Source organism: Leptosomus discolor, chromosome 1 (genome assembly GCF_034619465.1).
Source record: "Leptosomus discolor isolate bLepDis1 chromosome 1, bLepDis1.hap2, whole genome shotgun sequence".
NCBI lineage: Eukaryota > Metazoa > Chordata > Aves > Leptosomiformes > Leptosomidae > Leptosomus > Leptosomus discolor.
In genome coordinates, this window is record NC_141391.1 from 163,699,081 (window position 1) to 163,724,831 (window position 25,751).

The following is a 25,751-nucleotide window of genomic DNA, read 5'->3' on the forward strand; positions in this document are numbered from 1 at the left end:
TTGTGGCCATGTATTGGTGGGTAAGGCATGTCTAATGTTATTATTTCCACTCCAATCTCCTTGAATGCAGGTTTGTCCCGGAAGCAGAATTATTTTTAGCCATAAGAAATTTCCTTCTATCAGCACAGGACCATGGAGACTGTCCCCCTCCATACATACTCAGAGGCGCACTTTACCTCCTTGCTGTCTGTCAGGACAAAGGCAAAGCCCTGGACTTGGTAAAAACAAATTTCATTCCTACCTCTTGGACCTTCGTTGTTGAAACTAAGGTTTCTCCCCGCTTCCACCAAGCCTCTTGCAGAAACTATGTTGACATAGGTGGTGAGTGGTGAATGAGTGAAGAGCGTGCAGTGCATCTGCACTCTGGAAAGTTAACTGTGAAAAGCCACTAGGGAATATAGATTTGACTGAATAAACTTGTGTATGTGTGGGAAGTGTAAATGCGTTGGATAGGCTGTGAATTCACATACAGAATATAATAAATTTCATAGCTTCAGTCTCCTGAACACATCTACAGCCTCTGCAGCAGGCTTTCTAGTGTTCCCATATGGCTTTTTGCTGCTGCACAGCTTTGAGCACTGTATAAAGCCTACAAGTTTCTTAGCCTTTGTGATGCAAATGGGCTTCACAAAATGATGTTTAACTGATATATTTGATTGTCTACTTAAAAGGCAGTATGACTGTTTCTCACAGTAAACTCTCATCGCTTCAGCTTTTTGATATTCAGTCTTTAATGATTATTTTGTTCTCTCTCCCACTCCTCCTTTCCCTCCCACGCACTTACCAGAGGTCACTGTGTACCATAAGGAGGATCCTGGATAATCTTCCAGATCTGAGCTTGATCTATGTCCATTGTCCTCTCCTGCTGAAATTCGTCCTGCGCTACCCTGAACTTATGGGGAGATTTGGACACCAAGTCCTCCAACTCTGGTTTTCCTGGGGAGACTGGAAGCGAACTGAGACTGAAGAAGGTGGTTTTGGCGTGTCTGATCAGCTGAACAGTGCTAACCCGTTACTTCCCATTCTGAAGATCAATTCCAGCATTTTACTTATCCTACTGGTATGTGACACTCACAAGGACAGGCTGCTATCCTGGCCCTGGTTTAGGGGGCATTTTGGTTCTTAAAGCTCTTAGTGCTGTTACGAGGCCAAGGATTCTGCTAGAAGGGCCTATGTGTGTATACACAGACTTCTACCTCCCAGGGAAGCCTGATATGGAAAATGGGACTGTGTTAGCACTTTCTCTGTCATCCATCCACTGTGATAGAAAGGGATCTTTTGAGAGTTGGCTAGAAAGGGACCTGAAGGGTGCTGCTGAGGTACGCCATGAAAAACCCCATTCCTTTCTCTATCCAGATACACAGCTGGGTACTCCAGATTCTTCTGTGGCTGCCTTTCAGGAAGCTGTTTTGCCAGTTTGGGAGCAATGGTTTATTACTGATAGATGAGAAGGGTATGAGGAACAAAGAACTTGAAAAAGCAGTGTGCAGGGAACAGGTCTTGAAGGCACGGCTTTCTGTTTGCTTGAGAGTTTAATTTTGTTTGTTTTTGACTGGAGAATCTTGTCAGAGATTTTTGCAGTACTCTTGAGTTTTCAGGACTGCAAATAGCACGTTTTATTGCTCTTAAAAGATAAAATAAAAATCTTGGGACAGGGAGAACTAATCACTGCAGGGGAGAAAGGGGCTGTGAAGTAGCAGGACTAGTGTGTTTGTCTTTAGCTGGTGTAATGAGCTCTGTTAACCTACGTAATCATGAGAGAATCCAGGTCCTGGTGGCTACTCAGAGGCCTTCTCTCACTTCCACCCCTCCCACCTGCCCTGTCACCTCTCTCCATCAGTGGCCACTTGTCCCATGACAGTTCAGCCAGTCACATAGTAAATACTTGCTAACATTTCCACAAGAGAAGGAGATTTGCCTGTAAGGGCAAAAGCTAAGAGCTGTGATGTTTCTTCTCCAGCCTGTTAGGGAGATTAAAACTATGTATCATTGAGAATAGAAACCCCTGTCAGCAGACAGTGAAGCAGGTTTGATTCTGAGTGGGCACCCGTCGGCCATTACAGACTGGCATGTATTTGTCCTGATGTAAGAGGCTATGAAGTAAATTTTAGTATCCCTGGTTACTAAAATGACTGGCACTGGTTGGGGTGGTATTGCAGAGTGGGTAGCAACATCCAGGCATTTGATACCATGGCAGAGCATTAGTAAAAGCGATCAATGAGTTGACATATGGGTGCAAATTAAGGAGAAGTGTCCCATGAGGCTTGCCCACACTGTTACCTTTGGCAGTAGTTCTAGAACATGTCACTCCATAAACTAAAGCAGATGTATACATCACAGGTCTATCAATAAGGAAAAGAGAAACAGTGGCTCCTTCCCCGAATGGTACAGCATTCCTGCTTTCCCTCTTCTATCTTGCTGTGTGCTCTTGCAGAGATAAATTAATTTAGCTCTGTCCTGGTCTTTAGAGTGAGTTGTAATAAATCACAGGCTTTGACAATTCACCTTTCAGTTGGGGAAGAGCATAATCAATCTGAATTTAGATGGGCTGATAAAGCAGTGCAATATCCTGGGATAAATATACTGTCAGATGTAAACAAAACTTATGAGGTGAATAATCTCAGCCTGAGAATGCACTAGTGAAATAGAAAGGCCTCTGCATGGTACAGGGAAACAAAAATGAATGTCCTTCCAAGGATAATTTCTTTGCATATCTGCTTTTACTAATTATCTGGATTAGATAGAACAGATGGTTAGTGGTTTCATCTGAGACCTTGAGCTCCCAAGTAGGAAGGAAGATGTTAACATAGTGATACATTTACCAGGACCAGGAAGGCTGTGGCCCTTGGTTAGTGCCATTTTGTGCTGTGTGTGTTCATCTGAGGGTGAATGTGGTTGTGATCACGCGCTGTCCCACTTGTCTTCTCCACGTTCCAGAGCTGAGCTGCTCTCTCAGAGCGTGGAGATAGGCTGACTGACGTTAGATTACATTCCTGAATGTCATGTGGAGCAGATCTATGTCAGCAGAACCAATTCTGCAGACAGCTCTCTGCCCCTTATTCTTGAAGGTCTCAGATATGGGCAGGAATCAGGCTCAGAACTAGAGATTTTTCTGGCACAGACAGCCTGCTCTTACCTTAACTACTTTCCTTGGGTCTGGGGTCCCATGGCCATTTCCTCTCCATCATCCCAGTCTGGATGCATGACTGCTGTGTGATAGGGGAAGGCATCTGGAAAAGGCAGTAGGCCGTCCTGGCAGGCTGCAGGCTTGGTTGCTGAGACTGGTTTTCTGTGTACCTCTTTCAGCTGTACCATTTGCAATGCAGTAGCCAGGACTACTGGGGGAGGAGAGGAAAGGTAGTGCTGACATAATACATGTTGTGATGATCCTATTATGTTAGCACTAGTAGGCATTTTCTGCCTGATCTTTATGGAACTGCATCTGTGCATGCAATGCAGGTGTAGTTAAGCACCTTAATAATAGAAATATGACCAAATTAAGGCTCCTGGCTGTGGGATTCAGCTCAGAGACTCCAGACAGAGCTCTGTAGGAGAGCAGGCTCGTGGGCTGAATGCTGTGTACATGACTCTTCCATTTTCTGTGATTGAGTGGTTGCTTGTCTGGTTTATGTACGTTTCATGCAGTTTAGCTGTTATACTGCTACTGCAGATACAAGGCTGCCAGCCTTTTGAAAATGAGTAACTGTGGACTGACTCATAAGCTTGACTTCAGGTAAGCAGCTTTAATATGCAACCTGATTTTTCAAAACACCATGGGAGCAGAAGTGCCAGAGGCTCTGTGCTCTTGGAAGAAGGGCTCTGACTTTAGGATCTCGCTTGTCTAAAATCCTGATCTTAAATGTATGTTACCTCTGCACTTGCGTGCTGGACGGGAGTTGCATAGCCAAATGCATTCGTTAAACAGGATATTACCCAGAGGTGCCTATCAGATGAGAGTCCAGCTGCTTTATTCAGTTCTCTATTTAATCAGGACATACTTAATCTGAACGGTGCTTTATTAGGCTGTTTCCCAAGGCACCAGATTAGCATAATGGTATTAAATAGCAGTGACTTCTGCCTAATCAGGGCAGAAGGGTAATGTGCGTGCTTCTTCCCTCGTAGGACCTGGTGTGCTCAAGCTCTGTGGAGGTGGCTTGGAAGGTGTTGATGACTCTAAGGACCTTCCTGGAAAGAAATGAGGATGTCCTTGTCTGCGACCTCCTCAGGAGTCAGTTCCTACAGATTCTGCAGCAGCTGCTAGTAGAGAGCACCTCGGCCTCCTTACAAGGTGACTCCTCTCTGCGACTTGGTCTTGCTGTAAGATCAACTAGCAGGGTGGACGGCTGAAGGGATGGGGTCTGGCATAAAGTGTTTTTGAACTGGGTGTGTAGCTTCAGTACTTGTCTGCATGAGGACATTTATGGACAGAACTGTGCTGATTTAGTTTCCTTCTCCAGAGATTCTTGTTTTGAAGTGAGAGAGTATTTTTCTGATTTAGGTTGTTCTGGCTTCAGACTGTGACTGTTAAACCAAGGCAAGGTTTTCTTATACTGTCATAAATTTTCAAGTGGAGACCTGTGCTGGTAAATCTCCCAGCTTGAACAGGGGCTCAAGTGGTGACTGAAAGACATCCTCTTTTTTGCCTCTTCTCTGTGCAAAACAGCTTGGTGTGCCTGAGCACACTCAGACTGGGAGCAGAGATTGTTTGAATTATTCATGATATCGATCTCCAAACAGGAGCTGTGGTATAACTAGATCCCATAATTCTATTAAATCTCACAAAGATTTAGCAGGGTTGTGACTGGGGGAAATCCCTCTTTTTTCTTTACGAGCCCTGGCTGTGGAGTTGGAACTGTTTTCCCATTGTGAAAAGCAGTCTGTGAGCTTGAGCTGAAAGAGGGAGCAGTTCTCCGATGTCCTTGGTTCCCCTGCGATAGGGGCCTCTCGCAACTTTTGCTTGTTCCTGAGGGGGCTCCTGACACTCGTAACAGTCCTGCTCTGTTCGGGGTGTTTTGGTATGGAAGCAACAAGAGGGAAAATGTTTTTGCCTTACGTCCAGCAAAGTCAGTAGGCTGGAGAAGAGGGAGGTTGAAAGCAGGAGTGTGGTAGAGCATGAGGCTACAAGGTTATGAATAAAGAAGGCAACCTTGGCATCTGCCAGATCTGATCTTGTTTGGAATAGTGCGCATCTGGAGTTGTGGTGTCCCTCTGTCATTGATCTAGGGGTGCCAGGGGCTGTGGGGAGGTAGATTGTCCATTTCCTGTTGCAGGAGTCAGACTTGTTTGTCCAAACCACTGTTGATGGAGACAGGACACTGGGCTAGAAGGGCTTTTGCAAGATTCGAGGCCTTCTGCTCGAATATCCCCACTAATATCCCCAGCTGCTCTTCATACTGCATCTTGAACTTGTTAACTGAGTTCCTGGCAGCCCCATCCAGGAAGTCAAGCACCAGATGTACTCTAGAGACATGACTTCCTTGTCTCCCAGCACACAGGCAGCTCTCTGTGAGGTCTGGGGCAGATAAGACCAGGAGATCTGCATCCCTGTTCAAACAGTAGCCTGTTCTTAGACAAGAAGGCCCCACAGTGGGACTCCATGGAGAATACGTTAACCTTAAAGACACTGTAAATGTTTCCTCCTCAAAACTGAAAACCACTGAACCTTTGTGAAGGCATTTTTTAGAGGTGATAGTTGCTCGCTGTAGGTATGTCTGTATACCATACAAAATCTTTACCTATTTACAGCACTGTAGAAGAGTGAATATACTGGGGAGGGGGTTGCCCTGGGGAGTTGGTGGTCTAAGCAGCTCCATTCTCCTCACATACAGACCTGCTGTGTGGGGCTCTCACTTCTTCTGTCTCTGCTCTGCCCCATGGGGTGGGATAGAGAGCATTTTCCCGCCTCGCAAGATGGAGGAGAACAAATGCTGTGCAGCCGAGCGCTCCGAGGTTCTGGGCTGCTGTCAAAGCATGGGCTGCCGGTGATGGTTGAGTAGATGGGAAGAGGGCAGGCTGCAAAGGGCTGGGGACTTCTAGCTTGTCAGCGGTGTCCATTTGAGTGTGAGGTGAACCTTACATGGTTCACTAAGGGTGTAAAACCCTAGCCTCCTTTTTGCTCCCCTTTTCTAGCTGTTCCTAGAATGATGTTGGCAGGATCCAGTGTGTAACTTAGGCAAATCAATGCTGGCAGAAAGGGGGCCTGATCCAGAGGGGACTGTAGAGACAAGAACTAAGTTGGGATCGTGTGTGTGTATCTGTGTGTGTTTAAGGGGGAATACTTCTTCCCCTAACCCACCCTCATTCCTGAGCTGGAAAATTAACAGTTCTTGGCACACTTTAAGGTACAACAGTTTAGAGTTCACTGACAAGCTAAGCTGTTTACACCCTTCTTAGCTAACAGGAACCTGCCTGTTTTGCTGAGCCTCCTTTTCCTGGTGCAGCTGCGGAGCAAAAGTGTGAGGGAGCTGGACAGCACAGATTTCAAGTTACTTCACCAGGGTGAGTCTGTGCATCCATCTTTTCCCAGGGGGGGTTGATGTGTGTTTGCAAATTGTTCCGTATGGTGATGAGGGGCTGGCTCTTTGTCCTTTGAGAGAAAGTGTACCGTGCATTACAGTTACAGATGCTTTGAGATACTTTCATAGCCAGAGCATTGTAAAGAGCCCTGGTTACCAGTCAGTCAACAAAACCCAGGTTCTCTGCCTCTTGCTTTTACAACACATTTGTTGTCTGAAACCTCACAAGGTGGCCAAAGTATTCTCCTAGCTGTGACATGATTTCAGGGTCTGTGACTGTTGTTGACTTGGCACATGACAGTATTGCTGGTGTGCTTCCTGAAACATCCTTCCCCATCCACACTTGCTAACCACACTCCTGTGGGCTTCAGGCTACAGGGGTGTCCTGTGAACCGGCCATCAGGGACCACCAGCCTAGTGAACCTGGGCTCTTCCTGGAGTGCGAGGGCCAGAGTATATGGGTCCCCACCAGCTGCAGGACTTGCCCACTCCACCCCAGAGAGAAGAGCAGGCTGTGTTTGTTCACTCACCATACTGTGACCTGCTCTCTTGTCTGGTGATCCTTACTCAGTGACTTCTCCCTTCTTACTTGGCTATTGGAGGTTCATGCAGGCTGTGAAAAAAAGAATAGATACTAGAGGGAAGTTCAGGTGATCCATCCTCTCATTGAGGATGATCTCTCCAGCAGACTTTGAAGCACTATCCCCTTCAATTTTAAATGTTCCGTGTCTTGGGGTTGCCTGTGTTGCCCTTGTGAAGAAGCAGTATTTCTCAGACGTTCATTAGCCAAGGGAACTGGGGGTGTGGAAGAAGCATGTCCTCTTTATACCAGCCCTTTTTAGCTGCTGTGATTTCAGAGCACAGCTCAGCTGCTCCCAGGAGTCACAAGCTCCTTCTGCTCTTGCTTTCTGCTCTGTATTTTTCAACACAACTCTCTGCCTGCCCCAGCCACCCCCTTCATTCCCTGCTTGGCTCCCCAGGCTATGTTCTTCAGGGGTGGGTGTGCAGGGCACTCTTCTCTGAGGCCTACGTGAAAGCAGCTCATAGATGGAAGGGGTATGGGGAGGCGTGTTGGTGTGTGTTTTTTGAGAATTGCTTACTCAGACTTCAAGCTCTTCAAAAGATCTCCTGTGACAGTTTTGCTGAGCCCTGCAGTCCTGGATTTCCCTCACAAACTCTTGCTAAACGTTGTTCCTAAGTGTTTGGTGTGTACCACCGACATGGCGCATTTATTCCTGGTGAGAGCAGAGAGCACAGCTTTCCGTGCCATTCCCCAATCTGATAATCATCTGAGACAGGCACATGGCTGTTGATGGTTGACCTAGTATTAGGATCAAACTCACTCTGTAGAAATAGGTAATGTATAGTCTGTTGCTCTTGGATTCATTGCTGCCCAATGTGATATATGCCCTTTAATATACTTTTTTCTGTTCCCCCCTCCCTGTTGTCATCCTTCACTGCACTGTCTGGTCTAAAGCAAACACTCTAGGGCAGATGCCTGTTTCTTTGTCTGTACCATGCTCTGTTTATTTTCACTTCAGATTGTGTCGCTCTTGTCCGAATTCTCTCCCCACTGACTGAGTTCTTTCTTGTGCTGAGGTGCTCTGTTATGTTGGGGTCTGTGTTATGCACATGCTTTTGTTTCCAGTCAGTAATCTCTGCGGGAGATGCAGGCCAAGGGACACTGACCTCCTGCAGCCATCCTTGAATTTTCTGTACTGGAGCCTTCATCAGACAACACCTTGTAGTCAACAGAGAGGTGAGGCAAGATCGTATTGATTGCTAAGGTAACGTCAGCGAGGTTGTAGCTTGGCCATCAGAGGCCGTATTCTAACTGTCTCAGCAGGTAAAATGGATTTTTCCTCCTCTAGATGCAGCATTACAGTTAACAAAGACCATTTTGTATTTGGGATGAGGGGTTTGGTTTAGTTTTGCTGCTTTCTGATGATTCAGGAATTGGCTGCCAAGAGACAGAACCACTGTATTTTTCTTGTTCTTAAAACACAGCAGTGGGGCTTTGGTGCCTTGTTTGAAATATCCTGGTATTGCCATGGTTCAAAAAATGAAACAATCATAGAGAGCAGCTCTAACCAACCTTCCAGCTGTGTTAGCTGAAGGCTGGTCATTTTATTAGCTGGCCAAGCAGTTGCTTGTGCTGTGGGAGATGAATACCAGCGTAGCTGGGCAGCCTTATTCTGATGAGCTGTGGCAGCCTCACTGCAGCAGGGGAGTGCTCTGCACTTCTTTTCTGCTTGTCAAGCTGGTTTAACCTATGCCATCCCATCAACCTCCCTGGTTATGTTTCTCCCACACAGCAGTGGCTGTGCTGCTCTCCAACGTGTCCTTGCTCGAGCTCCTGCAGAAGGTTTTGGAGTGCACCTGGTTGCGGTCCCCTCCCTCTGAACCTGCTTACCTGTCACCTGGGGATGCCTTGCTGTGTTCTGGATGGCTGTTGGTTGCATCCCTCTTACTTTATCAGCATCGCTACAATACTGAGGTTAGAACCACTCTAGTGCTTAGATCCAGGGAATGGCTAAGTCTTGCAAGAAAAAAAAAGGTCTTCATTAGAAGAGGAAAGTGGTTTGCTTTGGCCTGGAATCTGCTTGCCTTGGTTGGTCTTTTGTTATTGCCCTCAAGTTATTCCCTGCTGCACTTCTGCAGCAGGACTGGAAGCTAGCATGTTGCTGAAGGCTGACACTTGAATCATTAGAGAGTTAGAGAGGGGCAGAAATCCTGGGGGAAAAAGTGCATACCCAGTGCTCCTCGTCTAAATCACTTTCTTCTTCAGGACAGAGCAAAATAAATTGTAAAGCCTTTCTCAAGGGAAGGCTGGGGGTGGGAGACACAGCTCTCGTGTTGTAAACTGCTGTTTTGATACAAAAGTGATCAACTGTGGAACAGTCACAATCCAAACCTATTATTGGCAAGTAAGCGTTCAACATTAGCAAACTCTTATGAATGTAGGCAGCTGTCATTGTATTTGATGCTTTGCAGTCCGACAAGAGAGCTGAGCTGGAGTTGTCAGCTGATACTGGATTTGCAACTTCAAGGGAAGCGCTGTCTAATGCCAGCAGAAGGGGACGACGTTTCCTTTTGAAGTATCTACCCAGGCCTCTCTCCCTCTCTTGATACAGAGTTAAACAGCATGTCATGAGTTGTCAGTTCTGCTCTTGCAGTTATGCCCAGCAGAGTGTTCTTTGGGACTTGTTGCACCTATTTGCAGATGATAAAATCACATCAAGGACGAGCGTGCATCTGCACAGAGAGGCAAGGGTTGGTTTTCTAATGCTGAGGGAAGATATTTTCCAAAAGGCCAACGCAGACCAAGTCTGCACCTGTTACTTCATGAGTGTGCTGCCTCTGCTTACGAGCATGGGGCTTGTAGGGACTGTCAGCTGCGTGAATGCATAGCAAGACCTGCCTGACCCAGCTCTGTTATCTGCTGAGCACAGTTTACCTTCTCAGTTTCCACATCAGGACTGTGGGTGGTCAGTGTTGTGCTGGTCCCAAAGGGGATTCAATTCTAGTGGCTAATGTTGAGCTTCATCTTCTGGGAGTGTCTCTCTCAGCTGATACTAATCCTTTAAGTGCAATCATTTAGTGGCTTATAAACCTGTTGTTTACTTACCTTACCGGCTCCAGGTGCTATGATGTGCAATCCAGAATCCTTCTTGCACCAGAGATGGGGTAAGAAACTACAGATACGGGTGGCAAATGGAAGTGGTTCAAGGCTGCTTCAGTGTTTCTAATCTTCAGTATTTCTAAGCTTCAGTGTTTCTAATCTTTTGCTGAGGGGGAAGGAGAGGAGATAAGAGGAAGACTCACTTCTCTTGCTGCTTCCTGCTGCTCAGCATAGCTGAAGCTGCACAAAGCATCCTGGAGGCTCTTGTAAGACAGCCTTTGGCCTTTGTGGCTATGAATGTGGCTGATGCCATGCTGTCTCCTGGAGCCTGCAGTTTTTTAGAGGGAAACAATGGCTCTGAGAAATGGCCACATTCATCTCAGGCTAATGTTAATAGTGAGGACTTGTGTGGCCATAGCAAGCTTCTATCTTAACTGTGTTACTGCTACGGGCTTTAGCAGAAGCCTGTGGGTAGACGTGGGTCATGGATAGCAGGCTGTTAAAGGCTTTGGCTTGTCAGTTCTTAGACAAGTAACCACTGCTGCCCTGCTGCAGGAGGTACTCCTAACTCTCCTGTTGAACATTTCTCTCTTCAGAAGATTGTCTGAAGGAATCAGCCCTGTGGTCCTTATGCCTGCCCTCCCATGCCAACTGTCTGCCTTAACTGAAGAGCTTGAACCCTCCTGGGGCTCTGTGAGGCTTCGTGCCATCACTGCTGGATGGCTGCTCTGAGGGAAACGGTGTATTGCAGGCTGCCCTCTCAAGCCCATCTTTCCTGTTTCCCCTAGTTCCCAAGTCAGAGTCATAGAATAGTTGGGGGTTGGAAGGGACCTTTAAGGGCCATCTAGTCCAACACCCTGCAGTGAGCAGGGACATATTCAACTAGATCAAGTTGCTCAGAGCCCTGTCCAACCTGACCTTGAATGTTTCCAGAGATGGGGCTTCTACCACCTTTCTGAGCAACCTGTTCCAGTGTTTCAACACCCTCATTGTAAAAAATTTCTTCCTTTTATCTAGTCAAATCTAACATTTATCTGTCTATTATAGTTAGTCCCTAACCTCCTCTGCCTCCTTCACCCGTGCCGTAGCTCCTAGCCCTGGGCTCTCTACAGGCTTCCCGGCTCAAGCAGGCAGAGACAGATTCTTGGCACTGCTGGCTTTTGGCTGCCTAGCTCTTCAGTCTTGCTGACTGGCTGTGTGGTGATGGCTGTTCCTGCTACTCCATGTGCTTGGCATTCTGACAGCCATGTGCCAGTGGGCACTCAGGGAGTAGCGAGAGCGAGACAGGCAAACAAGTTGCACTGGGGTTTGGAAGTTGTGTGGGGCTGGCAACTCGTGGTGAGTGAAGCTTGAGGGCCCAGTTATGTGAATCTCCCTTCTGGGTCAGACTCCTGAAACCCTGTTGCTGCTACCTTGTTTTTCAATGGTCGTCATGGGGTAGCATCTAAGGACTGAAAGTATGTAAGGGAGCTTTTTAGCTGGTCCAAACCAGCACAGTTTTTTTCTCTTCTATTTCATTGTCCTCTAGGTTCACCAAACACTCTCTCTAGACCTAACAGAAGTCCTGAATGTGGTCATCTTCAGGAACAAGAAGCCGATCCTGCTGTTAGGTATTTTGCATCTGTTACAGGGATTTGACTGGAAGAAGCTGCTAGTACCACGTTACAGGCAACAAGGGAGAAGTGGTGACTATGGAATGGGATGGTGGAGGTGCTGGTGGGAATCTGGAAGCTTTGGGAGTATGTAACTGGTGGTGAGAAAGGGCAAAAGGGAACTGTCTGGAGTTCTGCTGTGTTTGGACAAATCTTCCTTGGAAGTTGTTAGTGACATCTGGAACTCAAGTGAACTGGGATAGGGTTTCACAGGGAGGAGGCGAACAAGGGAACTCACGTTGCCATTCTTGTCTGCAGCTGTCAGCAGCTGCTGGGCAACTCTGGTGGACCCTTAAGACCAAGTTTTCCCTCCTCACCCTCTCCTGTGCCATTGCACAGGCACCAACACACAGGGCAGGGGAGAGGAAAACACTGACACACACTAATAAGCGGCTCCCTGTCTAGTGAGCATCATGCAGTTCCTGAGAGCTGTCCTGCAACAGAACTTCTCCTCTCTGCTGGTGATCATCGGCCAAAACACAGCCCAAGGTGCTACGCAACCACAGCCATCATCACTGCAGGATGCTGCCTTGCACCCCCTTGCCACACGGCAGGTCTTCTCGCTTGTTGTCAGTCTGCAGAACCTTTTGGTGCATGTCCAGTTGCAGGTATGTAAAATAGGACTTTTGGAACAACACTAGTGTTGGGCTTCAAGCAGGTACACTAACCTGAGGAGAAACCACCCTGTTGCAGAACCTAAGAGGCTGCCTCTTTTTTTTTTCTTCTGCCTACATTTTCCACCCCTTTCAGACATGTGATGAGGAGAAGGGAAAGTGCTCTTGCTGCAGCATGGCGCAGCGAGAAAGAAGGTAAATCAAGCTATGTGGTACTCCCTGCTGCTGAACTGGATAGCTGAAATTCTGTGTACTAATGACAATTTCTATTTTCCTATCTCCTGCTCTGCAGAGACGCCATACCCATAGGGACAGAGGTGGGAAAACTGTAACAAATCCCAGTCCTTCCCCCACGCCCCTGGCAAGGTGCTTTGGGGGTTCATACATCACTGTACATTTAACTTGCTGAAGTGATGGTGGGCTCCAAGGGTTAACTCTCTCAAGTAATGTTGGGCTCCCATCTTTTTTATTTGGAGGCTGTTACTTAATTTTTTTTTTTTTAGACTCAGAATAAGTAGTCGTGCCTTTGTCTGGCTCCTTGATGTGACAGATAATTTGCAGCACGTGGCATCCCGTGAAGGAGATGAAGGGTGTTATTTTCCTGTGCTGCGTGCTCTTCAGATCCTGCCACTTTATGAATTTTCCTCTTGCAATAGCTGTTGACTGGGGTTTTTTTTTTACCTTCTTTTTTTCCCCCCTCTTGGTGTTCCAGAAAGACTTGCTGCTCTCTCAAGCCGTGGTTGCCTGCCTGGAAACCTTATTGGAATACCTGTATGTGAAGAACCAGGATGTTGGTAAAGTGTTCCTGCTCTTTCTTCTCCTGGGTTTCCCTCCTGCAGTGATTTTTGAGCTCTTTGATCTCTATCCAGTAGCACCCTGGAGCAGATGCTTAATAAGTTTATGCCCAAAAAGAAAAATTATTTGTATGTCTAAAGCTAATCATGTGCTTTCTGGGATGAAATCACAGTGCCTGGCTCCCCTCCAGGCATGAGCCCTCACTTTGGCTCTGGACACCAAGATACTTTCCAGAAGGAAGAAAGTCATTCCCCACCCCCCGATATGGTAAGAATGAAAGGTTTAGGAATGGAAAGAGTATAGGAACAGTCTTTCACTTCCAGGCCAATTATAGCAAACCTTTAGATCATACATATAGGGGAGGGAGGATCTGAATATAATGTGTCTTCTGCACAGACAGTGTTTGTCACAGTTCGGCCCTGAGGGAGGGGAAGGGAGAACAGGGTTCTAGCAGCCTTAGGGAACGGAAGCTGGAAATTCTAGATTTTGGTTTCCAGAGCCCATGTCAGACCTAATATACCGCGTTAGCAATGTAACATGGTATGACAGCGTTGTACAGTTGGGGGGAAGAATAGATCCTTCTGCTTATTGTCAGCCTCCTGCCACAAAGTCCAGGTGCTGGCTCTGATCTTAAAACAGAGAGAAAGTTCCCTGTACCCTGACTGTTCAATTCAGTCATTTAAACACTAAGAGAGAAGGGGACAGAGTGAATGACTACCAGACAAAAGGGACACTGGTGGGAGAGAGGAAGCAGTTGAATGAAGATGTCATACTGCAGATAAATGACAGCCCGTAGCTGAAGGGAGGCTATTAAAAGGCTGGGTTAAAAAAAAAAAAAAAAAAAAAAAAAAGGTGGCATGTTATGGGGAGGTTATGCTGATTTGGGATTAAGCTAATGAAATGCTGCTTCAGCAGCAGCTGAACCTGTCACTTTGGCTGCCTGAGTTCTTGCTGTGGTGCAGAAGTTCACAACAGCGGTAACAGGAGTCTCCTTATTCCAAGCAGAATGAGAGTCATAGCTCTGTTTGACTGAAAGATGCGAGAACACTGCAAGAGTGTGGCCTGGACTCTGCCTCTAGGACTTGCCTCATTTGAGGCTTTCTAAAACCCTCTCTCGGTCCAGAGGTTTTTCCAGATGTGCAGAGCAGGCTCAGTGCACAGTGCTGGTACTTTCTCATTTCCACCATCTAAAAGATATCCCCCAAAGATTTTATGCTATTTTTTAGTGATGTTTTCCCATAGAAAAGATTCTTGTAGTGGCAATAGGGAGGTTATGTGGCTGCCAGTGGGAGAGGAACCTTTCTAAGACTCTGGCATGTTGCCATGGTGTAAGAAGTTATATAAACTGACCTGTTGTAGTTGTCCATTGCCTGCTCCTAACCCGCACTGAATACAAGCTAATGACACTTAGCATTCAGTGAGAGGCTTCATGCTGTCACAGATGGTGACCTTGACCCTTACCTCTCTCTGTTTATCATATATGTTCCTTATTAAGAACATTTTCTCTACTGTTGTTTGCATTGCTGCCATCAGACTGGCTGGTCCCCATAGTATACTCTCTGATGCAGATCCAGGCTTGGTTTATGCAGCTTATGTTATAGGGCTTTCTTCATTCCCCAAAGAGTATTCTGCAGCTAAATAAAATCCGTGGTCAGGAAACTTGTCCTCATATTGAAACCAGAGGGTATTATTTTTAAAACCCTGGGCTAAAGATATCCCCATACTATTTTATGACATGCACCCCAGGAGAAGGTTTCTCTTCCTGTACCAGCACAAAGATGGACAAAATGTATTTTCTGCTTTAAAAAGCTGTTAAGCTTTTGTCCTCATGACTAAACTCTTGCCCAAAGAGTGACAGATTAAAAAGAACAGACCAAAATATCCCCTTAGTGTTTCACAGCATGGGGTCTGAAAGAGAAAACTTTGGGTCAGTGTTGAAGACTGTCCTTATCCGGGTCCAGCCTGTCACTTGGCCAATTTTAAAGCTGTCTTTGATTGGCTTCTCCTTCTCTCCCAGCTCTACATGTTGCTTCACAGCCCTGGCACCGGTTCCTGCTCTTCACGCTACTCAATGGGGGCCAGAAGTCTTTTCTGCAGCCAGAAGTTCTCAGGCTGATGACCTTGGTGAGCAGGGGAAGGGCAGGCTGTTCTTCATGTTTTCCAGTACGTTGGTACAGTGCACGTGGGTCGGTTATTGGAGCTTACTCCCTCTGCACACACCATCTCACTGTGTTTGTGCCTTATAATAATGATTCTTTCAAGTGAACTTCCCTTCCACGCCCTGCAGAAGCTGACCACTGTTAGTAAGCACGTCCTGTTCTTCTGGTGTTTGCAGCATTTCTTTTTATCATCTAGGACCCCTGGGGAGGAGAGGGGAAACCTACAGAGAAAATGCAACTGCTGTTACCAGTCAGGGAGCATGCTGTGGCTCTCCGGAGAGCGGAGCTCTGCTTGGCATCACAGCTTGTCTGGCCATCTTTGACCTTATGGACCTGACTTTTCGGGGCTGGGAGTTAACTGCAGTCTGCTGCCCTGCTTTACGTGGGAGGGGCCTGTGAGCAAGAGAGGGGATGCAGTCCTACCCAGCAGAAATACTGAAGATAAAGCCCTCATGGCAGTGGATGAGAGGAAGGGATTATTAACGTGAACTTTCCCCCCCTCCAAACACAGGATGGGTCTGTGCATATTTGCTATTCTTATTTCACTTTTAAAAGGTGACCTGGTTTATTTTGGTGCCTTCCTGACCTGAACCAAAGTAAGTCTGGTTACAAATCAGAGCACTGTCAACACAGGTGTTTGTTTGCACTGGTTCTCTTAGAAGTGGTATAAAAATCAGGCCTGTGGTGAAGGTGCTGCGGCATCCCATTACGTAGAAGAGGTCTTTGCAGGAAAGGAGTCACTGTTGGAGTCTGTGGGTCTTTCAGTGTTTAATGCCTCTATTTTTTCCTTTGTTCAAGTTTCTGAGATATCAGAGCAGCAATATTATTTCTCAAAAAGAAATTAGCCAGATTCTCCAGGAGGCAGCAGAAGCCAACTTAGCTGAGCTGCCTGAGGTCACATCTCGTGCTCTTCGCCTCTTCCTTTGTCAGGTGAGAGAGTGGTGACTGGCTAGGAAAATGAGAAGGGAATCCCTAGGGGTTTGCTTTAGCCTTTGATGAGGAGCCATAAACTTCCTTTGAAGAGGTTATATTAAGATGAAGAGGAATCCGGTAGCTTGGCCTAATGCCTTGAGGGTTGTACAGTGAAATCAGAAAGGGAGTGATGCCAACAGCTGCCTAAACTATGTCATCATATTGGATAGCCCCTTGGTTCCCCCCAGATCAAAGTTTGAAGGTCTCATTGCTTTGTGTGGGGATGAGGGAGGGAGGTATGAAGGAACAAGCCCAACAGTTTCCCAGTGGTCTGGAAATCCTTCTTTCTTCTGACTGCTCAGGTTCAGAGCAGTCACTGCCAGCTGGAGCCAGTGCAGTCAAGGACCATTCAGACATTGCTGGAGCGCCTCCTGGAACAGAGGACCACACGTGTAAAACATCAGGACATTGTGTATCCTTTGCTGGGCAGATGCCTTCGATAGGTGATGTGAGAGCAGTAGGTGTGACAGAGGTGGAAGGGATGCTTAATCTGCTGCTTCTCCCCTTGTTCCAGCTGAAGGCAAACAGAACTGGAAAAACCCTGGGTGGTAGCTTTGGGATAAAGACTTCATCATCCCCAAATTTGAGAAGACATTTGGGTAATGAGGAGAGATTTGGGATTGCATTCATCTATATGGCAGAGGTGGTCGACTGAGTGGAGTCTGCGAATTTTGTTCTGCTTGGCCTTAGAATCCTCTGCTGAGAACTGAATCCTCCTCCAGGGATGGAGGCAGGGACTGCTCCTAGATTACCTGTGGAGAAAGAGGGAGCCTGATGCAGTATTTGTTTATTTCTCAAACTGTCTGCTTTTGCCTTCCTGTTTTCATCACACTGCATTGCCTCAGACAGGTAGCAGTGGTGCGGTGGCCGCAGCAGAGATTTCCTGTTGGGGTGGGGACTTCCTCCACTGTGGGACACTGACACCAGCCACGTGCAGGGTATGTGGTGGGTGAGGTGTTTGTTTTCTGTGAGGAGTAGCTTGTCCTCGTGCTTACTTGTGAGATGCTCAGAGTGCAAGTTGTCCGGGTGGAGACCAGCCAGCCCCGTGAAGCTCCTCTCCACTGCCTTTGCGTATTTGTACGGGGGTGAGGGAAGGTGGACAGGAGGTCTTGTTACATTGCTGAGGTTGCTTCTCATTTCTGGCTTTTCCACATACGAAGAAGCCTTCAAATCTTTGTTGTTAGGAAGGGTTTTGGATGCGCTCAAAATGCAGCCGTGGTGGCTACCTGAATATAAGATAGTCGTGAACATGGAAGACATCCTCTGGTCAAAACCAAGCTTTTGACATGGGTTTTGTTGGAACTTTCTGCAGGTTCACCTACACTAGTGTTTCTTACACATGGAGGGGTGGGCGTGGTGTTTCATGGCTTGGGGGAGGGTTGGTTTAGTAATGAAAACCTCCTGTCAGCAGCATGTCAAATGTGGGAATTCCCATAGTGTGCTGGAGTTTCAGCCATGCCTTCCCTTTGATTTCTGCTCATGCCGTCAATGACAGATGTCTGGGAAGTGTGGCAGTGTCCCTGTCACACATTGGAGACTGAAATGAGAAGAGACTGTGCACGTGGCAGAGGACCAAGGCAAGGATGGAAGAGAAGACCCCACCCTGCCTTTTATTCCCAGTGAGTAGTAGAGAGAAGACGGACGAAGGAAGTAATTTGTAGCTCATGTTCAGAAAAAAAGTTTGTTGAAAATCATTTCTAAATCCCGGTTACTGAAATGGCTCCTTGTTTCCTTTTCTGTGTGGGAGGAACCTTGGTTGATGCACTTAGGTTATCAAAATACAGAACTGCCTGCTGAAAACGATGTCACGCGTGGGCGGCAGGTGCTGTGGAAGAGGCGCTCTGCTCACCTGCCGTAGCTGGTGGTGCTGCGGGATGGCCCGCTTCCTCTGGGCTGGCAGGGGTGCTGGGGGGCTCACCCAGGACCCCCGGGGAAAGCAAATGTGCTGCTTGTCCCGCTGGGAAAAGGAGACTTCTCCCAGTTCACGAGTGGTCCTTTAGGTTACAGCCCCAGCCCCCGCTTCGCCTGCTGCCTCCAAACCCCTCCAACCACCCCTTTCTCCTCGGGGCTTTAACTACCGAGGGTCCTTCCCTCGCAGTGCCGGGGGAAACCCTCCCGCCGCGGGGCCCGGCTCCCTCCAGCCCCGGCTGCCCCGCAGCGGGCCGCGGGAGCCCAAGCAGCCCCGGCGGGGCCGGGACCGGGACCGGGGCCGGGGCGGGGCGGGAGCTCAGGAAGTGACACCGCGGGGCGGGGAAGCGGCGGCGGCGGCGGCGGCGGCATGGCAGCGCGGCGGGCGTGAGCGAGCGCCGATCGCCGCCCCGGTACCGGAACCCGGCCCGCAGGTGAGGGGAACCGGCCCCGCCGCGCCCCCCCCCCCCCCCCCCCCCCCCCCTCCGGCGGGGCAGCCTGCGGGAGAGGGCCGGGGCAGCCCGGTGTCATCCCCTCCCCGGGGGTCTCGGCGGGGGCTGCCCGGCTGTGGCGGGGCGGGAGGGAAGGGCGGAGGAGGGGGCAGCCCGGGGAGCGGGGGGGGGGGGGGGGCACGGGCGGGCAGAACGGCGGGTCGGGAGTGACCGCTGCCGGAGGGAAGCCCGGAGCCCCGCGTTGGGGCTGTGCGAGGAGCAGAGCGCCGGCAGCACCGGGCGGGGGGCAGCCGGCCCGGCCCGGCCCGGCCAGGGGGTTTGCACCCCGTCGTGTGCCGCCTCCTGCCTCCGCTCTGAGTGCGTTTCCCGCAGCGTGGCCGGGGTAGTCTCGCCTGATCCCGGTTCCACGCCTCCGTCCCCGTGGGATGGCCGTTACTTTCAGCGGTGCTTGAGAGAGAACCCCCCATCTCCCTGTGCCCGAGGCCGCCCGAACCCCTTGGGGTGCTACTGACCCGCTCCAGCAGGGTGGGAGGCACGGAGGTGGGTTGGGATGCAGTGGATAATGCAGTCCTGTGCAACCTGCCCTAGGTGAACCTGCTTTAGCAGGGGGGTTGGACTAGATGATCTCCAGAGGTCCATTCCAACCCCTACTGCTCTGTGATTCTGAAATCACAGCAGCTCGCTGGCTTCGGCCAGGGCTGCCTAACCCCGGCTGGCGATACACGAGGGACTCTGGAGGCAAGCGGACATAAAAGGCCGTCATTGTTTCACTGAAGCAGCTGATCCTGTAAGCCCTGTATAGAAACATCCTAGCAGAAGAAGTCTGAGCAGCCTGTGTTTCACTTTCAAAGCTTTTGGTTCAGCTGCGACAAAAGATTTAATCCTCATCTGCTTGTCAGAGGAGCGGCTCAGGGATGGATTCGTGGGGCAGGGAGTTTTCATTCCTTGTTTTGCCACTGCGTGCTCCTGGGGCAAGCTGGCTGATGATGCTTTTCCCGCTGTGTTTCAGTGCCCTGCAGAGAGGAAGGGGGGTCCTGTGAAAGTCCCTCCTGGGAACCGAAGCGTGGCAGCGTGGCTCTGCCTTGCGAGCTCATTAAGTGACTAAATCCCAAGGATGCCCGATTCAGATGGGGCTCCTGCAGGAGAATTTATAAAGTCATTAAAACCATTTTAATGAAAAGTACTAACCATCTATAACACAGCATCTGTTGTCGTGTCTTTGGAAAAACACATCTAAATTAAGAGGATGGGAGACAGTGAGACAGACTGGTGGGCTTTCTGCTGAAACAACCAGCTGGCCAGGGCTGCGAGGGAATATTGGTGGAAACTCCTTCCCATCTGTAGCATCAGGCCGGGCCCTGGCTCCCTGGACTGCTCTGGGAGCACCAGGCAAAGCTGGCTTTGGCAGGGATCAGTTCAGGGAGGAGCAGGGAGGGAAGAGAGGAGCAGCTCTGCAGTGTTTCCATCTCATCTCATCCCTCAGCGGGTGTGAAGGCACGAGGGAGGATTCATGGGGAAAGCATGAAGTTTGAAGCTTTGAAATAAATCCTTGCACTTACAGTCTGGCCTGAAGAGGAGAGAATGTCCTCTGCTATTAAAACATGGTGAAATGGTCAGGGCAGCAAAGGGAAATAAGCTCAGGCTGGTCCCACGTGGCACCAGCAGCCTCACTTTCCCTACGGGTGAGGGCATCAACTGACTCCTGCTTCATTTTCACTGGGGTGTTTCAGCCCTGATGGGCTATAGTGGTCAATAGCTTCGATGTGAGAATGAGTGTCAGCAGGGAAGGGGTCAGACAAAAAGGTGATGGGCTTCTGGTATGGCATGGTTCTCCAGTCCTCCTCTTCTGACCTTGTCCCATGGTACAATCTACAGGGCTGCTGCAGGAGGATTTGTAAAGTCATGAAAATCATTTTCATTGAAAACACTAACCATCTATACCGCAGTATCTGCTATCCTGTCTCTGGAAAAGCCCATCTCTGTTTTGAGACTCAGGGGCAGCCAGGCAGGCTGGTGGGCTCTCTGCAGCAACCAGCTGTCCAGCAGCCACTTCAGCCAAGAGCCACACTTCTCTCTGCTGCTGCCTGAGCGGGTTTTTTTGCAGCTCAATGTCTTCCTCCTTGGAGTGGCCTCTAGAGGCCACTGGCTGCCTCCAGGGTCTCTCTCCGAGAGCGCCCGCCTGGTCCTTAGGGCTGTGTGTCCGATCCGAGGAGCAAACAGGACCCTGGGTCCAAGGGCAGTCACAATTTCTGCTTTTAGGTTGCTGCTCTTCCTCCTCCCCAAGAACTTGGGAGGGAGTGAGCAGTGGTGGGGGGCTTTGTAGAGGATGGACCCGCACCTCCTCGCTGAGCCATGCCTTGGGCCCTTGGGTTGTGATTTTTGGCAGGGTGAAGCAGTCTCTTGGAGGCTGACCAGGCTGGTGGGTCCGGCAGAGCATCTGCTTGCCTGGCCTGGAGAATTTTTCCTTGCAGCCTCAGCTTGTCGGCATGTTTTGTGGCCTTCAGGGTGGCTGGAATATGCATTAAACCTCACGCCGCAGCGGACAGAGGGAGACAGACCCCAGGCCTGGTGTGGGAGGCTTGTGCTGCCCTCCTGGCTCTGCGTTGCAGCCGAAACATGGGGCATGATGCTGAGCCCATGCCGGGGGCGGCCATGTCTTCCTCTGTAATGCTGGTTGTAGTTGCTCTGATCCGTTACTTTCCAGGGGTGCTGCCTTTTACAAAGCACAACAGCAAAATAATGCAGAAGGTTTCTTGTGTTTGCCTGACAGTTTCCCTGCCCCTGCCGAGGGTGTGAGGATGCTTGCCTCAGCTTCGACAGGAGGTGCATGGCAGGAGCAGGAGTTGCTGCTGCTCCTTGCAGGGCTGGGAGAGCTGCCAGTGCTGCGTGCTTTGCCTCACTCCTGGGCCTGAGGTTGAACAAATTGTATTTGTTTAAAAAATGAAAAACGAGTTGTTTCTGTTCCAGTGTTAGGGCATCGCAGAGAGGGACTCGGCCGGGCAGGCGAGCTCAGGCTCAGGAGGGGAGCGGGGTGGCAGGGTGAGGGCAGCTCTGGTGGCCTTGCACATCTGCCTTTCCCTTGGGAGCAGGAAGTGGCTCGGGGGATGCCTCTGAAGGAGCTGCTGCTGCTTCCGTAGTTGCCGGTGGCCACTGCTTGGCTCTGCGGAAACCTCGTCCCTGCAGACAGGCTGCCTTGCGTCCTGCTGCGTGGAGGCCAAAGTACTGCTCTCCTGTTCGAGGTCTAGGCTGTCCCAGGGACCAGAGTCCTTGTTCTTAAGGATCTTCTCCTCTAGCCTCTCTTTTGCACGTTGGCTCTGTCTGAGGGACCCTCGTGGCCATGAGCAGCTCTGCCGACCGCATCCCTGCACAGCCTAAGGCTCCACCTGGGGAGAGATGCGAGGATGCAGTTACCACCGCGTCACCCAACTGCTGCTTTTTGGCGTGGGGTCCACAGCTGGTGCCTGGCTTGTAGCAAGGGGAAGGGTCCAGGTACCAGCACCCCAAGAGGTGAAGTGAGGTGGTCAAGCCTGGTGCTTGAAGGAAAGGTGGACTTCAGCCCCTCGGTGATCCTCCTCTTCCTCTGCTTGGCCCTGCTGCTTTGGTCGCTGGGCTGCTCTAACTCGCAAACCCAGCAAAAAGCTATCTGTTATTTTTGGGAGAAGGGGTAGGACTTAATTTTTCTGCTGAGCCAGTGCCCAGTCAGATCCCTGGGGGCCCAGCCGGTGCCCAGCTGTCAGTGGAGGCAGGTAGAGAGCAGGGGGTTCCCTCACAGGGGGGAGCAGGCCAGCTGCAGCATTGCCCCATGGCCCTGCTCTGGACCCTGTCTCCCTCAAGCCCCTCATGGGGACAAGGGAGAGGTGGGCAAGGGCCGTGGTGCCAAGGGCAATGTGCCATCAGTCCTGAAACTCGTGTGACTTCTCCGTTTGGTAAGTCTCCTCACTGGTCATTGGTTTTGTTGGTCCATTTTGTTCCAGGCCACGGCGGCTGACATGGATTTTCTCTTCCTCTGCCCCTTTCTGCTGGCGCTGCTGCTGTCCTGGGGCAGCTCTGCAGACCTGGAAAAACAGAGGGTGGACTCTGGCTTGGAAATCTGTATCCTTCTCTGCAGCCTGCCCCTCGTGTCCTGTGTATGCATTCGTGCCTGCTGACGCTGGAGGGACCCTGTGTGCAGGAAAAGGGTCAGAGACCACGGAAAGGGGCACAGCAGGGTGGAAGAGAGAGGACCCAGAACCGCTGGGCAATTGCCTCTTTACTCTTCTGTAGAAGGGCTTTAGCCGAGCTCCTGGGTTTGCTACCCAAGTGCCTGGCTCAGTGCAAGAGCAGAGGAGGGTTTTCCGGCGGTGCCTGGCATTCTCCCAAGCATGGTGCTTTTTATTTCTGCTCCAGCATGCTGGGTGCCAAGCATGTCTCCCAGTCCGCTCTCGGGAGCGGTGAGGTCAGCCGGGTGGCAGAGCACACCTGCGGGTCTCAGTGCTTTGGGGTCACCAGCTGGGATGATGGGAGAGGGCTCCTGGGCTTGCGGCACTCAGTCTCCTCTGTGCCGCGGGCATTTGTTGCCCACCAGGAGGTGGGCTAAGGCAAGCCTTTCCTAGCATATGGCAGCATCCCCTGGCAAACAGGCAAATTAGGAAAAGATATTTAATATGTGTGCTCATGGAGACACATATGAGGAAGGTGGGATTGCATGCTCATCCTCTAGCCCATCAGCCAGAGCAGGGGCTGGTGAGTAGAAAGCTCCCCACGAGCACCCAGCATTGTTTAGGGGCTTGCTGGGGTATCTGGGCAAAGGGACGCGCTGGAAACCCGTGTTTCATCCCAGCTTGGGTGCTGCCTCCTGGCCCTCAGGCACCCTGTGGAGAACTGGGAGGACTGGGATGGTGCCAGGTGCCTGGCAGAGGGGGTGAGCAGGAGCATGGTGGGAGCGTGCCAGTGACGCCCTTGACAGCGGTGCAGATAAGAAGCTGTTTGAGGTAAAGCGCAAGGACCAGATGAACGCGCTGAAGAACCTGATTGAGCTCAATGACGTCAACCAGCAGTACAAAATCATTGACATCATGCTCAAGGGACTCTTCAAAGTGAGCCACAGCGCGGGCCACCCTCCGGGCTCAGTGTGCCATGGAACTGGGGAGGGTGGGCAGGAGAAGCAGGGAGGGCTGAGGGGCCTCCATGGGGTCAAAGAACTGTGTGGGCAGGTGGGCTTTGGGACCTGAAGGGAGGATGCTGTGGGGCTTCAAAGCGGGGTGGCTGGGGCAGCACCCTCAGGGTACAGGGAAGGACTGTCAGGACTGGGCAGTAACCGGTAACCGAGGGCTCTGGCAGGTGCTGGAGGACTCCCGAGCTGTGCTCATCGCTGCTGACGTGCCTCCCGACGGGCCTTTCCCTCAGGACGAGAAGATAAAGGATGGTAGGTCCTCTCCAGTCCTTACCCCCCCTCCGTTTTCTAGTGCTCTGGTGCTGGTGCATCACCAGTGTTCCTTCTGAGAGTGGTGCTGGGGTAGGTACAAAACCCCTGTGTACCCTGTACCAGAACTGGGCTTGTCCCTGTCTGTCTGGGACCCTATTACTGACTAGTTTGTACTGGGGAGCCTACCCGTTTGCCCCCAGCCTCCCCCTCTCCTGGTGGGGACGCAGGCACTACATGTGCCAATGGGGCTGGGGGCTGTCCCCACAGCGTACTCCCACGTGGTGGAGAACACCGCCTTCTTCGGGGACGTCGTCCTGCGCTTCCCCAAGATCGTGCATCACTACTTTGACCGCAATTCCAACTGGAACAGCCTCATCCGCTGGGGTATCAGCTTCTGCAACCTGACGGGCGTGTTCGAGCAGGGACCCCACTCCCAGGTCCTAGGGCTGGTATGACTCCTGGTCCCTCCCTGCTGTGTCCCCTCTCTGCTGCTGGGGCTGGGGGGTGAGGTTTTGGGGGTAAAAGGGGGACAGGGGAGCATACCCCATGTCTAAGGATTGTCCTTGGGCTGAGGGATGGGGGAAGAGCATGGAGGGGGCTGGTGGGGAGGAGGGGACCCTGGTCACAGGGTGGGTGTGGGTGGAAGGCACGGCTCCCCGATGCGGTCTCCACTTCTCTCTGCAGATGGCTCAGGAGCTGGGAATCAGTGAGAAATCACCCGATTACCGCAATCCCTTTAAAACAGACCACTCTGAGGTAAGACGGCAACGCCGCCAGACTGCCCTGTGGGCTTCCCCATCACAGCTCCAGGCAGCTGGCTGGGGAAGGAAACTCGTGGCTTGGTTGGAAACGGACAGAAACCCCCAGTACCGGAGGAAGCGTGGCTGGAACACGCACGTTGAATTCCCCGGCAGGGCTGCAGTCAGCTTTGGGCACCCGGTGCCATCTCCCCCCTCCTGTGGCACCTGCCCCATGGGAACGTTGGGACCCCGTTTGCCTTGTGCCACATCCGATCTCAAGCCCCCTGGCACCGCAGGGCTGGCATGTTGGCTTCAGTGGGTTTGGGGGGGAGGGGGGGGGTTGTGCCTCTGGGAGCCTGTGGGGGCTCCCCCATGTTGACCCCCCCGCTGTCACCCCGCAGTTTTTCCCCAGTGCCGACACCTTCCAGAAGGCACTGAGGGAGGAGGAGAAGCGGAGGAAGAAGGAGGAGAAGCGGAAGGAGATCCGCAAGGGCCCGCGCATCTCCCGCTCGCAGTCGGAGCTGTAGCGCACGCGGGGCCTCGTGCCTCGCGGCGGGGACAACGTCACCGGGATGCGGAGCGGCTCACTCCCTCTCGGTGGCCTCGGGCCGGTGCCCAGCGGTCCCCTTTCCGTTTGTGCCATGGGTTTTGTTTTGTTGCCTTTCCCTTTCGATCAGCGGGGGCCGGGTGGCGGTGCCGGTGCCGGTGCGTTGCCCCAACGGGGCTGGGGGGAGCTGAAGTGGGGTACCCCTTTCCCAGAGCCAAAGCATAGATGGGAAGGCAGCGGGGCCATCCCCTGGGCTGGTCGGGGTCTGCCATCCGTGGTGGGGTAGGGCGAGGGGGACACGCTGTGGCTGAGCCCCACGGGGAGCCTGGGGAGCCCTCCTCTCCGCAGCACAGGGTGCCCTGCGCTGAACA

The 25,751-nt window shown here is 51.0% G+C and overlaps 1 protein-coding gene across 1 annotated transcript in view; it reads left to right on the forward strand.

The window, feature by feature from the left end:
• Positions 1-25,360, forward strand: part of MEI1 (meiotic double-stranded break formation protein 1) — a 45,733-nt gene extending 20,373 nt beyond the window's left edge. The window contains exons 19-34 of the mRNA XM_086469608.1: positions 71-218; positions 788-1,060; positions 4,123-4,288; positions 6,394-6,498; positions 8,164-8,274; positions 8,831-9,012; positions 11,666-11,747; positions 12,195-12,397; positions 13,116-13,197; positions 15,216-15,322; positions 22,664-22,781; positions 23,643-23,764; positions 24,009-24,093; positions 24,361-24,542; positions 24,778-24,849; positions 25,235-25,360. Coding sequence (XP_086325734.1) covers positions 71-218; positions 788-1,060; positions 4,123-4,288; positions 6,394-6,498; positions 8,164-8,274; positions 8,831-9,012; positions 11,666-11,747; positions 12,195-12,397; positions 13,116-13,197; positions 15,216-15,322; positions 22,664-22,781; positions 23,643-23,764; positions 24,009-24,093; positions 24,361-24,542; positions 24,778-24,849; positions 25,235-25,360 — 2,164 coding nt within the window. The remainder of the gene's footprint in view (positions 1-70; positions 219-787; positions 1,061-4,122; positions 4,289-6,393; positions 6,499-8,163; positions 8,275-8,830; positions 9,013-11,665; positions 11,748-12,194; positions 12,398-13,115; positions 13,198-15,215; positions 15,323-22,663; positions 22,782-23,642; positions 23,765-24,008; positions 24,094-24,360; positions 24,543-24,777; positions 24,850-25,234) is intronic.
• The last annotated feature ends 391 nt before the right edge of the window (positions 25,361-25,751 follow it).